This window comes from Pleurodeles waltl, chromosome 11 (assembly GCF_031143425.1).
Source record: "Pleurodeles waltl isolate 20211129_DDA chromosome 11, aPleWal1.hap1.20221129, whole genome shotgun sequence".
NCBI classification, from domain to species: domain Eukaryota; kingdom Metazoa; phylum Chordata; class Amphibia; order Caudata; family Salamandridae; genus Pleurodeles; species Pleurodeles waltl.
In genome coordinates this window covers 64,275,070-64,290,742 of record NC_090450.1, presented here as the reverse complement: position 1 = coordinate 64,290,742, position 15,673 = coordinate 64,275,070, and the positions used below count along the sequence as shown (strand labels likewise).

Genomic DNA, 15,673 nt, shown 5'->3' with positions numbered 1-15,673 from the left:
GTATGCGGGCTCTGCAGTGGGACCTGAATTTCCAGTGGGTGGACAATCAGGGGAATCTCTCCGGCAGGGACCAGGTCTCAAAGTTAACTGTGAAAGATCTGCAGTGATGGTTAACGAACCACGATTGGGCTACAATAAGATCCCTTTCCCTTCCTTAACCAGATCTGACATTAGTGACAGATGAGTCACTCCTGAGATGGGATGGCCATGACATCAGAGGCATTTGGTTTTTGGGGGAAACTAGACACCCACATCAACATGCCGGAGCTCTGTACAATCTGGCTGGCACTGAAAGCCTTTCATCACCCTATCAAGGGAAAGATGATTTAGGTGTTAATGGGCATCACCACCCTCATGTGGTACTGCAGCAAACGGGGCGGATTGTCGTGCACCCTTTGTGAAGAGGATCTATGCCTATATGCGTGAATTGTACAACAGGGCATATCTTGGTAGTTCAACATCTGCTGGGCTCTCTGAATGGGGAGAGCAGGCAAACTCAGCTGAAAATGCCTAGTGCATCACGAAGGACGACTCCATCCGGAGGTGGAACAAGATCCCTTTCAGCAATGGGGAGAGCCTTGGTTAAATCAGTTTGCATCCGCGGAGAACGTGCAATGTCAGAAGTTTTGTGCGTTGAGTTTCCATGGCATCAATCACTTTTTGTGTGGTGTGACTTTTCGTCACGAGTAGGATCCAGGCCTCTCTTGTATGCCTTTCCACCCATACCACTCTTGCCCAAAGTTCTCAAGAAGATCAAAAATTACCAGGCCCAAGTAGTCCTTGTGGCTCCGGTCTGGTCATGCAGTGTGGCATCCCGAGCTGCTGAAAATGTCCATCGATCCTCCGATCAGACTGCTCCTTCGGGAGGTTATTATTTTGTCACAGCAGGGGGATGGTTCTGCACCGAACCTGTCAATTCTCCACCTTGTTGCGTGAAGAATTGAGCAGCGGAAGATGACAGCTTTGACACACCACCACCCCGAACCCCCGCCCGCAATCTATAATCTAATAATGGCAGCCAGGCCTCCCTTCACCAAAATAGTATGTTCGATGGCATCTGTCGCTGTAGATACGCATGTTCTGCAATAGCTCGCCATCTGGTGTTGGGCCGGAGTGTTACAAGTTGTTTTTCTTCGAAGAAGTCTTTCGAGTCACGGGACCGAGTGACTCCTCCTTTTGTCTCCATTGCGCATGGGCGTCGACTCCATCTTCGATTGTTTTTTTTCCGCCATCGGGTTCGGACGTGTTCCTGTCGCTCCGAGTTTCGGAACGGAAAAAATAGTTAATTTCGGAAGATTTTCGTCGGTATTGTTGCGTTCGGGATCGGCGTACTTAGATTCAACACCGCATCGAAGATCGAAGAGCTCCGGTGCCCTTCGGGGTAGTTTTTCGATCCTCCGTCGGGGCCTGGTCGGCCCGACCGCGTGCTGAAGAACGCCGATGGAACAGACCCCGTTCCGTTTCTGCCCCAAATGCCACAATAAATACCCCTACACAGACCAACACTTGGTCTGCAACCTGTGCCTGTCACCTGAGCACAGCGAAGACACCTGCGAGGCCTGTCGTGCGTTCCGGTCCCGAAAAACACTCCGAGACGTCGAGCCAGAAGACTTCAAATGGCGTCCGCACCGACAGCCCAACGGGAGTTCGAGGAACAAGAAGAGGAAGGTACCTTCTCGATCCAAGACTCAGACTCCGAAGGATTCGACGATACACAAACCGTGAGTAAGACGTCGAAAACCACACAAAGAAACATTTACAAGGCCCAGGGGACGCCACTGCCACCAGGCCATGGCTCGACCCATAAATTCGGTGACCGACCGTCGGCACCGCAAAAGGCCCAAACAGTGCCGAGATCGTCCGACTCCGGTCGAGACACCGGCATGCAGCCTTCTCGGGACCGAGAAAGTGCTGGAGACAAGCCTCGACACCGAGATGCCGGTGTGGACACGGCTCGACGCCGAGACAGCGGCACCGAAACAGATCGACGCCGAGAGGTTTCGGCCCCGAAAAGGAAAAGTCACCTCGGAGCCGAAAAAACACGCAGACAAAGTTTCGATGCCGAAACAAACTGCAAGCGACCCAGCTTCAGGCTCTTATACAGAAGAGCACTCGCTAACCTCCCAAATGCAAAAGCATAGGTTTGAGGAAGAGCTACAAGCAACTGATGTGGACCATACGCAAAAGCGTATCTTCATTCAGCAGGGGACAGGAAAAATAAGCACCCTTCCCCCCATTAGGAGAAAGAGAAGGTTGGAGTTCCAGACGGAACAAGCACCACAACCAAAAGTGGTGAAAAGAGTTACACCACCACCCTCTCCTCCGCCCGTGATTAACGTTTCACCAGCACAAACGCCATCACACTCCCCAGCTCACACCACCATGAGCCAGGGTGACCAAGATCAGGACGCATGGGACCTATACGACGCCCCAGTGTCAGATAACAGCCCGGAGGCATACCCTACAAAACCATCTCCACCAGAAGACAGCACCGCGTACTCTCAGGTGGTGGCTAGAGCAGCACAATTTCACAACGTAAGCCTCCACTCAGAACAGGTCGAGGATGATTTCTTGTTCAACACACTCTCCTCCACCCACAGCTCCTACCAAAGCCTGCCTATGCTCCCTGGTATGCTCCGGCACGCAAAAGACATATTTAAGGACCCGGTCAAAAGTAGGGCTATCACACCAAGGGTGGAAAAAAAGTATAAGCCGCCTCCTACGGACCCGGTTTTCATCACAACACAGCTGCCACCAGACTCTGTTGTTGTAGGAGCAGCTAGGAAAAGGGCCAACTCTCACACATCTGGAGATGCACCACCCCCAGATAAAGAAAGCCGCAAGTTCGATGCAGCTGGTAAGAGAGTCGCAGCACAAGCTGCAAACCAGTGGCGCATCGCGAACTCCCAGGCACTACTTGCGCGCTATGACAGAGCCCACTGGGACGAGATGCAACATCTCATTGAACATCTGCCCAAAGACTTCCAAAATAGGGCAAAACAAGTGGTTGAGGAGGGACAGACCATCTCCAACAACCAGATACGTTCCTCCATGGACGCTGCAGATACAGCTGCACGGACAATTAATACATCTGTAACTATCAGAAGGCATGCATGGCTCCGAACCTCTGGATTTAAACCAGAGATTCAACAAGCAGTTCTCAATATGCCTTTTAATGAAAAAGAACTGTTCGGTCCAGAAGTGGACACAGCGATTGAGAAACTCAAAAAAGATACGGACACTGCCAAAGCCATGGGCGCACTCTACTCCCCGCAGAGCAGAGGGAATTACAGCACATTCCGTAAAACGCCCTTTCGAGGGGGGTTTCGGGGTCAAAGCACACAAGCCAGCACCTCACAAGCAACACCGTCCACTTACCAGGGACAGTATAGAGGAGGTTTTCGGGGACAATATAGAGGAGGGCAATTCCCTAGAAATAGAGGGAGATTTCAAAGCCCCAAAACCCCTACTACTAAACAATGACTCACATGTCACTCACCCCCTCCACACAACACCAGTGGGGGGAAGAATAGGTCATTATTACAAAGCATGGGAGGAAATCACTACAGACACTTGGGTTCTAGCAATTATCCAACATGGTTATTGCATAGAATTTCTACAATTCCCTCCAAACATACCACCAAAAGCACAAAATTTAACAACACACCATTCCAATCTCCTGGAGATAGAAGTGCAGGCACTATTGCAAAAGAATGCAATCGAATTAGTGCCAAACACACAAATAAACACAGGAGTTTACTCACTGTACTTTCTGATACCAAAGAAGGACAAAACGCTGAGACCAATCCTAGACCTCAGAGTAGTGAACACTTTCATCAAATCAGACCACTTCCACATGGTCACACTACAAGAAGTATTGCCATTGCTAAAACTGCACGACTACATGGCAACTTTAGACCTCAAGGATGCTTATTTCCATATACCAATACACCCATCGCACAGGAAATACCTAAGGTTTGTATTCAAAGGAATACATTACCAATTCAAGGTACTGCCTTTCGGATTAACAACCGCACCAAGAGTCTTTACCAAATGTCTAGCAGTAGTCGCAGCACACATAAGAAGGCAGCAAATACATGTGTTCCCATATCTAGACGACTGGCTAATCAAGGCCCATTCGTTAATAGAGTGCTCAAATCACACAAATCATATCATACAAACCCTCTTCAAACTAGGGTTCACCGTCAATTTCACAAAATCCAAAATTCTGCCACGCAAGGTACAACAATACCTGGGAGCCATAATAGACACATCAAAAGGAGTAGTCACTCCAAGTCCACAAAGAATTCAAAATTTCAACACCATCATACAACGCATGTATCCAACACAAAAGATACAGGCAAAGATGGTATTACAACTCCTAGGCATGATGTCATCATGCATAGCCATTGTCCCAAACGCAAGACTGCACATGAGGCCCTTACAACAATGCCTAGCATCACAGTGGTCTCAAGCACAGGGTCACCTTCTAGATCTGGTGTTAATAGACCGCCAAACTTACCTCTCGCTTCTGTGGTGGAACAACATAAATTTAAACAAGGGGCGGCCTTTCCAAGACCCAGTGCCACAATACGTAATAACGACAGATGCTTCCATGACAGGGTGGGGAGCACACCTCAATCAACACAGCATACAAGGACAATGGAACGTACATCAAACAAAACTGCATATCAATCACCTAGAACTTCTAGCAGTTTTTCAAGCACTAAAAGCTTTCCAACCAATAATAGTTCACAAATACATTCTCGTCAAAACAGACAACATGACAACAATGTATTATCTAAACAAGCAGGGAGGGACGCACTCCACGCAGTTAAGCCTGCTAGCACAAAAAATTTGGCATTGGGCAATTCACAACCAAATTCGCCTAATTGCACAGTTTATACCAGGGATACAAAATCAACTCGCAGACAATCTCTCTCGAGATCACCAACAGGTCCACGAATGGGAAATTCACCCCCAAATACTGAACACTTATTTCAAACTCTGGGGAACACCTCAGATAGACTTGTTTGCGACAAGGGAGAACGCAAAATGCCAAAACTTCGCATCCAGATACCCACACAAACAATCCCAAGGCAATGCCCTATGGATGAACTGGTCAGGGATATTTGCTTACGCTTTTCCTCCTCTCCCTCTCCTTCCTTACCTGGTAAACAAACTCAGTCAAAGCAAACTCAAACTCATATTGATAGCACCAACTTGGGCAAGGCAACCCTGGTACACAACGCTGCTAGACCTATCAGTGGTACCCTGCATCAAATTGCCCAACAGGCCAGATCTGTTGACACAGCACAACCAAAAGATCAGACACCCAGATCCAGCATCGCTGAATCTAGCAATCTGGCTCCTGAAATCCTAGAATTCGGGCACTTACAACTTACCCAAGAATGTATGGAAGTCATTAAACAAGCAAGAAGGCCATCCACCAGGCACTGCTATGCAAGTAAATGGAAGAGGTTTGTTTGCTACTGCCATATTAATCAAATACAACCATTACACACAACTCCAGAACATGTAGTGGGTTACTTGCTTCACTTACAAAAATCTAACCTAGCTTTCTCTTCCATTAAGATTCACCTTGCAGCCATATCTGCATACCTGCAGACTACCTATTCAACTTCCCTATATAAAATACCAGTCATTAAAGCATTCATGGAGGGCCTTAGGAGAATTATACCACCAAGAACACTACCTGTTCCTTCATGGAACCTAAATGTTGTCCTAACTAGACTTATGGGTCCACCTTTTGAACCCATGCACTCCTGCGACATACAGTTCCTAACCTGGAAGGTGGCATTTCTCATCGCCATTACTTCCCTGAGAAGAGTAAGCGAGATTCAGGCGTTTACTATACAGGAACCTTTTATACAACTACACAAAAATAAAGTCGTCCTAAGGACCAATCCTAAATTTTTGCCAAAGGTTATTTCACCGTTCCATCTAAATCAAACAGTGGAACTTCCAGTGTTCTTTCCACAGCCAGATACCGTAGCTGAAAGGGCACTACATACATTAGATGTCAAAAGAGCATTAATGTATTACATTGACAGAACAAAGAACATCAGAAAGACTAAACAACTCTTTATTGCATTTCAAAAACCTCATGCAGGAAACCCAATTTCAAAACAAGGTATAGCCAGATGGATAGTTAAATGCATCCAAATCTGCTACCTTAAAGCTAAACGACAGCTGCCCATTACACCAAGGGCACACTCAACCAGAAAGAAAGGTGCTACCATGGCCTTTCTAGGAAACATCCCAATGCAAGAAATATGTAAGGCAGCCACATGGTCTACGCCTCACACATTCACCAAGCACTACTGTGTAGACGTGTTATCCGCACAACAAGCCACAGTAGGTCAAGCTGTATTAAGGACATTATTTCAGACTACTTCCACTCCTACAGGCTGATCCACCGCTTTTGGGGAAATAACTGCTTACTAGTCTATTGCAGAACATGCGTATCTACAGCGACAGATGCCATCGAACTGAAAATGTCACTTACCCAGTGTACATCTGTTCGTGGCATCGGTCGCAGTAGATTCGCATGTGCCCACCCGCCTCCCCGGGAGCCTGTAGCAGTTTGGAAGTTACCTTCAATTATTTATATATGTATCATCTCAACCTTAAATAAGTGCATACTTAGTCACTCCATTGCATGGGCACTATTACTACAATTCAACTCCTACCTCACCCTCTGCGGGGAAAAACAATCGAAGATGGAGTCGACGCCCATGCGCAATGGAGACAAAAGGAGGAGTCACTCGGTCCCGTGACTCGAAAGACTTCTTCGAAGAAAAACAACTTGTAACACTCCGGCCCAACACCAGATGGCGAGCTATTGCAGAACATGCGAATCTACTGCAACCGATGCCACGAACAGATGTACACTGGGTAAGTGACATTTTCAACGCTGGTCGTCGAAAGAAATTTGTGGCATGGTACACAAGCAGTTCTATTGACGCCCTTTCTACCGCTCTCGCTGAGGTCCTTTTGTTCATTTTGCCCCTTGCCCAGCAGGACTCTGCTTTGGGCACTCTTAAGGGATATTTTTCTCCTGTTTTGCAGTTGCCTGTTCAACCTTCTTTGTTTCAGTCTCCTATTGTACATGGTTTTACAAATCTTTTCACCCTATCTCCATTCATTATGCCTCAGTGGGATCCAAAATGGGCATTGGAGTTCTACATTGAGCATATAAGTTCTGGGTGGATGACCAACTCTTTGTAGAGTATATGGGTCAAAGGAAGGTCGGACAGTGCAGAAGTGGACCATCTCTAGTTAGGTCATACTGTGCATGTGCATTAAGATCTGCTATGCACTGGCCAAAAAGCACCACAGACTCCCCCCCCCCTCATTTTACTTGAGCTAAAGCTGTGACCACTGTGTTAGTATGCAGAGTTCCAGTCCTGGATATCTGCCAAGCAGCAAAGTGGGCATCTCTGCACATGTTTACCAAACACTACTGCCTGGACAGTCAGGTCTGTAGAGAAGGGCATATTGCCCGTTGGGTCCTGCTTGATTTCCTAGTTTAGACTTGGTTTGCAGACCTACCTCCTGGGACGGTATTGCTTTTGTATTTACTCAAAGGTAAGGATCCTGCAACTAGAAGTCTCTAGCAGATTGTCAAGTTACTTACCTTCAGTATTGCCTTATCTGATAGTCCGTCTGGCCGCAAATTTCTTACCGACCTACCCACCCATCCTCCCTGCTCTGCGAACTGATTTCTAGGGACAGGGACTCCTCTTGCAGGGCCTTAGATTTGACACACCAAAAGTCAGTGTTCTTCATGGCTCTGGCTATTTTCCTGGCTATGGATATTTCATGGCTATTTTCCTTGGGACGGACCACAAAAATATTGAAGTTTGTTTCCTTCTGGATGGACGGGAATGAGGGCAGGGTCACTACTGGATGCTCAAAACTCTGATTGAATGGAGACCTGTCATTGTCCCTGGGATGGATAACAACAGTATTTATTGAAGGTTTTCCTTCTCGGCCTGAATGAGGGCTGGGTCATAAGTGGATGCTCACAACTCTGATAAAATGAGACTTGTCATTTTCCCTTACTTCCTATGTCTCTAATTTCCAATCCAGACATTTGGAACATCCTACGGGTAGTATATTTCTGAGAACTCCATTCTGTCACAGCTGATTTAATCTTGAAAATTGTAAACCATCCTGACTTACCTCCCCTAACATTTGTTTTTTTGCAGCATAGGCCCCCTCATCTAATTTTTAGTTTAGCTGCTCAATGTTTATGCAGCTGTTTCGAGAGAACCTTAAAATTACACACAGATTACCAGATGGCAGTATAAAAGTTAAATGGCTCTGGCACTGTCATTTTACTGCTTGTAATGTTGCTTTACTTGGAAGATGATTTGATATTTGTTTCTCACACTACCGTGAATGACACAGTTCTGGTGCCTCAAAAGACCTATCTAGCTGCTATTGATAAATCTAGAAATGTGGACATTTTTGTTGGCAATTTCTGTTAACATTTTTTGGGCTTCTTTAGGTGTCGGTGTTTGTTTTCAAAAGCCTCATGCTGTTAGAGTTTTTATCTTGTTACTTTTATATCGAACGTTTTTAAACTGTATACAGGTGCTTCTGTTGTGCAACAGTGCACTTTTGGTACTGATTAAGTCTGCCCCTTTACTATTCTGTAGCTCTAGATATTAATTTGCTTTATAAACTCTTAATATCGTTAAGAAGTGAATGTTAGGGTGAGGCCTGTTACCCATTTTGAGCTGGCCATGTTAAAATCATTCATGTGGATCACTGGGTTCTATTTATGCTGTAACCTCCTTACCTGTATTTTGGATGGTATATTTCTATTAGTTTGGACGAATGGACACTAGACAAAGAAGTGGAAGTTTTTCATAGTGATGTCCTTTTACCACTCTTAAAAGAACATACCTGCGATAACTCCTGAAGTTTAGTGAGTTTATCATCTAAGAGGTACTAAAACATCAAACTTATAGGGATCCAAAGGAGGAGCTAGTTGGATAGACAGTCTGCTCCCCAACTATGCGTCAGAGTAGCAATTCATGTGCTGAGTAAAATTTTGCTGTGGTTTTCTATCACAGTTCACTAGGCATTCCAGATGCCTGTAGAAGGGAGTGCGGCTATTGAGGACTTTGATTACGCGAGTCACCAATTAGAGTAACTTCTCTTTAAATTTTTTAGTTGTCTTGTGTATCGGGATCCTTTTAATCTTTGTGTTTTTTGTGTGTCATTTAGAAGGCTTTACCTAAAGTGTAGGTATAATTTTAATTATTTTATACTTGATGCACATATGTTCTGTCTATCCATACTACTATGTTATAATGCTACACAGGAGCTCTTAGTTTTGAAATATAACATCTACCTAATTCTTTATTTTGCTTCTCTGAGTGGATCATCAAATGAAGGTTGCTAAGTAGTGGTGTAATGAAAACGTCTGAACTCTCAAAGTATACTTGGCAAACCACAATTGTGGTTGTTATATGATCTTTATACGTTCTATATTTAAAATCCTAGTAAAAATGCTTGAGTATCTCGTACCTGTGCAGAAATAATATCATACAGCTTTAAAATGTAAATTTTATTTTTGAAACAGATCTGGAGTATGAAACAAGATAACTGCGTACATGATTTGCAAGCACACAACAAAGAAATTTATACAATCAAGTGGAGTCCTACAGGGCCCGGGACGAACAATCCAAATGCCAATCTAATGCTAGCTAGGTAAATTGGTTCATTTTTTTCACCCAATAAATTACCTTTTTTTTAGGATGACATTTGTTTTTGTTTTTTTAAATGGTTAATAAGATTACTATAACAAATTCCATTCTGTTTTGCAGTGCATCCTTTGATTCCACTGTTAGGCTATGGGATGTAGATAGAGGGATATGTATCCACACATTAACAAAACATCAAGAACCTGTATACAGTGTAGCCTTTAGTCCTGATGGAAGGTACCTAGCCAGTGGTTCGTTCGACAAATGTGTTCACATCTGGAATACGCAGGTATGGATCAGATGTTTATGAATAAGTAAATGCTGCTGTTTGATGCTTGCATAACACTGTTTCATAACGTCACATATGATGCACTTTACTAGATAAAGCAACTTATTTGAAAAGTAATAAACTGTTTTAAAATAACCGTAAACTGTTTAATTACAGAGAATAAGGTCTTTAACACAACAGCTGGTAACCTTTGTATGAATACTTGCATCACTTACTTGTGTTCAAAGACAAGCAGCATTGGTAACACCAATACTTCTGGAGTTGGCTGCAGAGCTATTTGCTTTGCCAGGGTTTGTTTTATTTGTTATCTTTTACGACTTTACTTTTCCACAGTGTCCAACTTGTTTGAAAGCAGAACATTGTATTTTGGAATGGTAAAGAATGATATAAGAATGATAAAGTGTGGCAAAAGCATTCCAAGGGACCTGCCTCTGTGTGTGTGTATGTGTGTGTCTCAATGTATGACACAGTCATGGAGTGCATTTTTATTGTGCTTCAGGCTAAAACATTCAGCAATGGCCACCCATGCATGGACATGCAGGAGCATCAATCGTGGAATTCATTTTGTTATAAAGTTTTTCAATAACCATTCAAAGATGGTGGGATATGTATCCACACACGAGTACAGTTATGGCCAACTTGGAGTGATTTTGTAGGTTTTATAAAAACAAAAAAAAAACAAATCAAAGATGGCCAGTGGTTGGTGAATCTTGAAATCAATTTGAAAGGACATTTTAAAGATTGAGGCCGTCTGTGCGAGTTGGGACCCATTGCAAGCAGCAGCACTGTCTGCTGGGAACATGCAAAAGAAAATCGTTTACAAAGGAGTTTTTTTCTTTAAAGGGCACTCTTTAAAGGGCACATTGTCCCATCAGAACCTTGTACTGAAAGGACTGCTTTTGCAGCAGATGTGCGTCTGTTCATATGTGTTTTATGTGAATTTTTGAGAAATGAAGAGGTCTAGGCTAGTACCAAATTCCGAGATCTGGAAACAAAAGTCCTTTGCCTCATACCTTGTTGAACTATAAAGCTTATTCTATGCAGTATTGATACGCATCCTTACCAGCGTTTGAGCAAGTTAAAACTCACTTACTAGTACATCTATTTAGTAGCCAATTGAATCCTATTTCTGAATTATATTCCCTCAATATTAATTACCATCGAAGTATCTCTTCCATAGGCTGAGGCTTCAAAAACGTCTTATACACCATTACTACACCGGGGTGTATTATTTATAGAAAAAAAGGTTGCACTTTGATTACCTCCCGCATAGAGTACACCAAACACATAAACAATGCACCCAATTTGCCTTATCCCTTCCTTGTTCAGGTGGCAGATTTCAACGTTCTCATCTATTGTCACTGATATTAACACAAGTTTGAATTTTTCTGTTTTATTGTTTACATTTCTCCTTTTTTCACAGTGATTAAACTGCGTTAAGGATCAGAAGCTGCAGCAAACGCTTCTAAGGTGACTTAAAAACGGAGACCCATGACCTTGCTGTTTGTTTTCCCAACTTTCTATGGAGCTGTTATAAAAGTAATACAATTTAGGGAGCAACATTAACATCGTAAAGAATGAGGGGGGAAAAACAATATTAAGGAAGTAAACCGAACTAAGGTTGCAAGAATAATAGTAAAAGGATTATAGTGCACGTTCAGTTCATGTATAGCTGTAAGCACATGGTTTAAATAGTCTTATGAATGGATCTGGATCTGGATCAGATCAAAGTGATGGTGAAAATGAATTCCAGATATTTGAATGCAGTTCCTCTTACTGATCATAGGAGGAGTGATTATTTACTGTGAAGCCTTCTCTGTCTAAATTTAGATGGGAAGACGTTGTGAGGGGTAACTCGGTGGAACACAAATTGAGGTGTATTTTCAGTTGTCCAAAAAAGCACATGGCTACCAACACTTTGGTCACTAGTACAGGAGTAGGGCAGTACTGACATTGAACTTCCAACTGCTGACTCTGAATTTCCACTTGCCTCCCCAAATTCTGGAAACTGAGGGAGACGATGGTGAATTATTTGGTGCTACAGATCCCAAGGATGCTTACTCTCCAGGTCAACTTCAAAATCGTCTCTCACTGGAAACAAGGATGTTCCCAGAGATGCAAATATCCAGTAGGAGTACCAGGATGATGAACATGAAGGCTTAAGCTGTCCTTGCCTGATGGATGGGGAGGGCTGTATAGCATCTGTCTAATTTTCCATGTGCTCACAAGTCCTGTTTTCGCTCTGTAGGTGAACAGGGCTTCATCATGTACGATCTCTGTTTGGAAACCCTAGAAAATCACTCTATCTTACATAATTTCAGAGAACAACCAAGAAAGTCCATCAAAGTCTGCCATTTAGGTCCACATTTGAGCACTCTGACCACTGTACCAGTAGTTCTCCCTTGGTTAAAATGAAGTATATTACAACTGGCAATACTTTGGCCTAAGACACAACTTACTTAAGGGACCACAAAGCACCACTGAAAAAGTGTTACTAGACCGACACATTTGGAAAGAGATTGAATGCCATGGCTGTAAAAGGCCAACACATTGGTTATTGTCGGCATGCATGATGGACAGATTTGGCCTAATATTCCTGGAGCTTCGATGCTAGTGCTAAATCCATCAACCCTGCGCGAGTAGATAGCTGTTCTACTATATGTCCGCACAGGTCCAACTTTGACCAAAGATGCCCTCGAACACTGTTAAGATGCTACTTTCCCTGCTTGATCTACCATTTCCACATGATAAAGAACACAGCTTATAATACCTTTTTGGCATAAACTCTGACAGTTGTGATGTTAGCTCAGCCCTGTCATGAGGGGAATATGACGGCTATCAGGAGGTCAGCAGCTTCAAGACCACCTGTGAATTCCCTTGCCACTGAAAAATCTTCCTTCTACGTCATGGTAGCACCTAGGGCCGCGGAAGGTTTTGGCCATTCAGTGAGGCACTAGCTGATACTTATTGACTGATTGGGCCAAACTTTGCTGCAACATCCCCAAACTTCCCCATTCCCCCCCCCCCCCAAAAAATAAAATAAAAAAATAGCGAGGTGCAGTTGCCCTACCTTGGGCAGCCCTGTCTCAGCACCCTTCCCCAGTAAGTTTAGTGGTGCAAGTGTCCACAAGCAGATCTAACACCGACACTTTGCCAGACTACTGTATTTTACAACTGCGAGCTCTCTCTTCCACCAACCTGGCTTTCTGTTCAGTAAATGCCAGATTTCCCATGAACCAGTATTCCCACGTGCTTTCGGACTGAGTGGCTCAAGTATTCCCTGATGTCCCTGAAGGTCTCAATTTCTTCTTGCCTTGGCTACTCAGTATAGTTCTGATATACCCAAGTTCACCATTCCTTGTGGTTTGTACACCACCAATTCCTTTGAGTGAGCCGTTGGGACCAGTGTTGCCAATCGCCACCATGTGTGTCAGTGATCATCATGGTTCTACAGTTGTGTCCACTCCGCCCTTGTAGACATGCCCCTTCACAGGGTTTGCATGTTAGGGACAAGGCTAATTCTGCTTTAGAGCAATTCAGAGAGAGCAGGGCTATGGCATGCTCTCTGGGCTTACCTGCCCACCTCACCAGCTGCACCAACCATACTGCTTATTTTATGACTTTGGCAGAGCACTTCCATACCGCCGGCCTATCCACCCTCTGTAAGAAACCCAGCAATTTTGCGGTCGTGCCGTGATGTCCAACTCTCCTGCGTTTCAGGTCAGTGAGCCGCTCAGTTCACTGACTACCCCACCACCTCACTTCAGTGCCAACAGCAAAACTCCTTCATTGTGCCTTAATATAGTACAGCCACCAGATCAGGCAGAATCCAACAATTCTTCCCAGGTTGACAAGCCATAACTTCAGACAGGTGGGTCCAGCAGATCGTTTGCTTTGTCCGTCCTTCCTTCCTTCCTTCTCCGCTGCACCTTACACCATCCCTCCCAACAACTGACTGAGGATCATTCCTAAATTTTGCATCAGGAAGTGCATGCCCTTTTGGCCAAGGGGGATATAGAAGGAGTGCTAGAAGTACGACGTGGTTGTTGACCCCTCTACTTTTTGTTGTCCAAGAAGTATGGCGTTCGTCCTATTTTAGGCTCGTGCCATCTCAGTGCCTTCCAGCAGAAGGAGAAATTCAAGATGCTCACTCTGGCCCAAGACATGTCTGCCCTCTGTCGTCGTCCTGGAAGCCAATCAGTGCTACCTTCAGTTTGTGGTGGGACAGGAGCATTTTCTGATCACTGTGCTTCCCTTTGGTCTCACCAGGACCCCTCGGTGCTCACAAAAGTGATGACAGGCATCTTTGGCGTCAGGCGTACCAATCTTCCCATACCTCAATAACTGGCAATGAAGGTGAGCTAGTAATGAGTTTATTGCTGAGAACAAGCTTTGCCAGCAGAGGGAACAGGTAGGACCATTCCGCCTTATCAGAGGCTTACTTAGCGCCAAGGGAGAGAACCACCTTTTCGTCTGTCTCTTGTACCTGCCAGTTGGCTTGTGCCAGTGTTCTCAAGAGAGACTCAGAGTAGGGGTGTGGAACAAACCCAGCTTGGTCCCTAATGCACCAAGGATGGTGCAATCCAGTAAATCATTAAAAGGCTTAAAATTAAGGGTTGTCTTGGTATATTTGTCTCCTTCAAGGGTGCTGGTCCTCCAGTTTTCCAAAATAGTTTACAGAGTGGTGGAACCAAGAGTCACTTGTTCTGTAGTACACTGACGAGAACAGATCTGTACCCGGGGCATTATTATGTAGGAGGCTGTCGCTGGTTCTATCTCTGCCTCCGATATGTCATGTTCCAGAAGTTGGGTTTGCTTAGCGGTAATTTTAGGGAGTGTCAAGGGGGGGGCTAGAAAGGAATCCTCTTAGTGGATGGAACTATGGCACTTAACTGTCTTCATTGTCTGGTAGAAGTGCTTAAATATTTTAGGGTATGCATAAGATGGGAGCCCTTTGAATCTCGGATTGCCGGCATGGACTGCTGTGCTTTTTTTTTTTTCCAAAGTAACAGCAGAGCAAGGAACTGAAAATAACTGAGGCAACTGCCTTTTGCTGTGCATGATGGGATACAGGAAGACTTTCCTTTCTTAAAGGCACAGCTCTATTTACATCCTGTATAATGGCAGCCTATGGCCTACACTGCCCTGCATTGTTTTATTCTCATTTGGAGGTGTAAATAAAGCTTGAGAATATATTTTTTATTATATTTCTAGAATAAATATATGTTTAAAGGTGTATCTGTACTACAGCTGTCTTTCTTTCCAACCTCAAGAATAAACAATTTGGCCTGTGTAGCTTTTCACCTAGGCTGCACATTGATATTCTTAAGTGGTTTAACAGGCCTTTTTTTCAAGAAAGGCTAACATCTACACTTAAGAATACATTACAGAACAGTGCTCCGGGGTCCCCGCAGGCGCGCAGAACTATTCAGTGCTTATGACTATCATGGAAATACCCCTACAAGAGAACTGGAGTTACAGGTAAGAAACCATTCCTTCCCTGTCTGGGGGATGTTTCATCTCCGGAAATCACTGAGAGAAGTTTGATTGCAGATCTTGTAATAGCCCCCATTTGATACATTGTGCATCTGGGTGATTGAACTTGTGTTGGTATAGGTTTAGTGTTGTGTTCCAGTCTCCTCTC

The 15,673-nt window shown here is 44.3% G+C and overlaps 1 protein-coding gene across 4 annotated transcripts in view; it reads left to right on the top strand.

Moving 5' to 3' along the window:
• Window positions 1-15,673, top strand: part of TBL1XR1 (TBL1X/Y related 1) — a 411,343-nt gene that overhangs the window by 344,114 nt on the left and 51,556 nt on the right. For all 4 annotated transcript variants that reach the window (XM_069213060.1, XM_069213063.1, XM_069213062.1 and 1 more), the window contains exons 14-15: window positions 9,620-9,747; window positions 9,864-10,029. In XM_069213060.1, coding sequence (XP_069069161.1) covers window positions 9,620-9,747; window positions 9,864-10,029 — 294 coding nt within the window. The remainder of the gene's footprint in view (window positions 1-9,619; window positions 9,748-9,863; window positions 10,030-15,673) is intronic.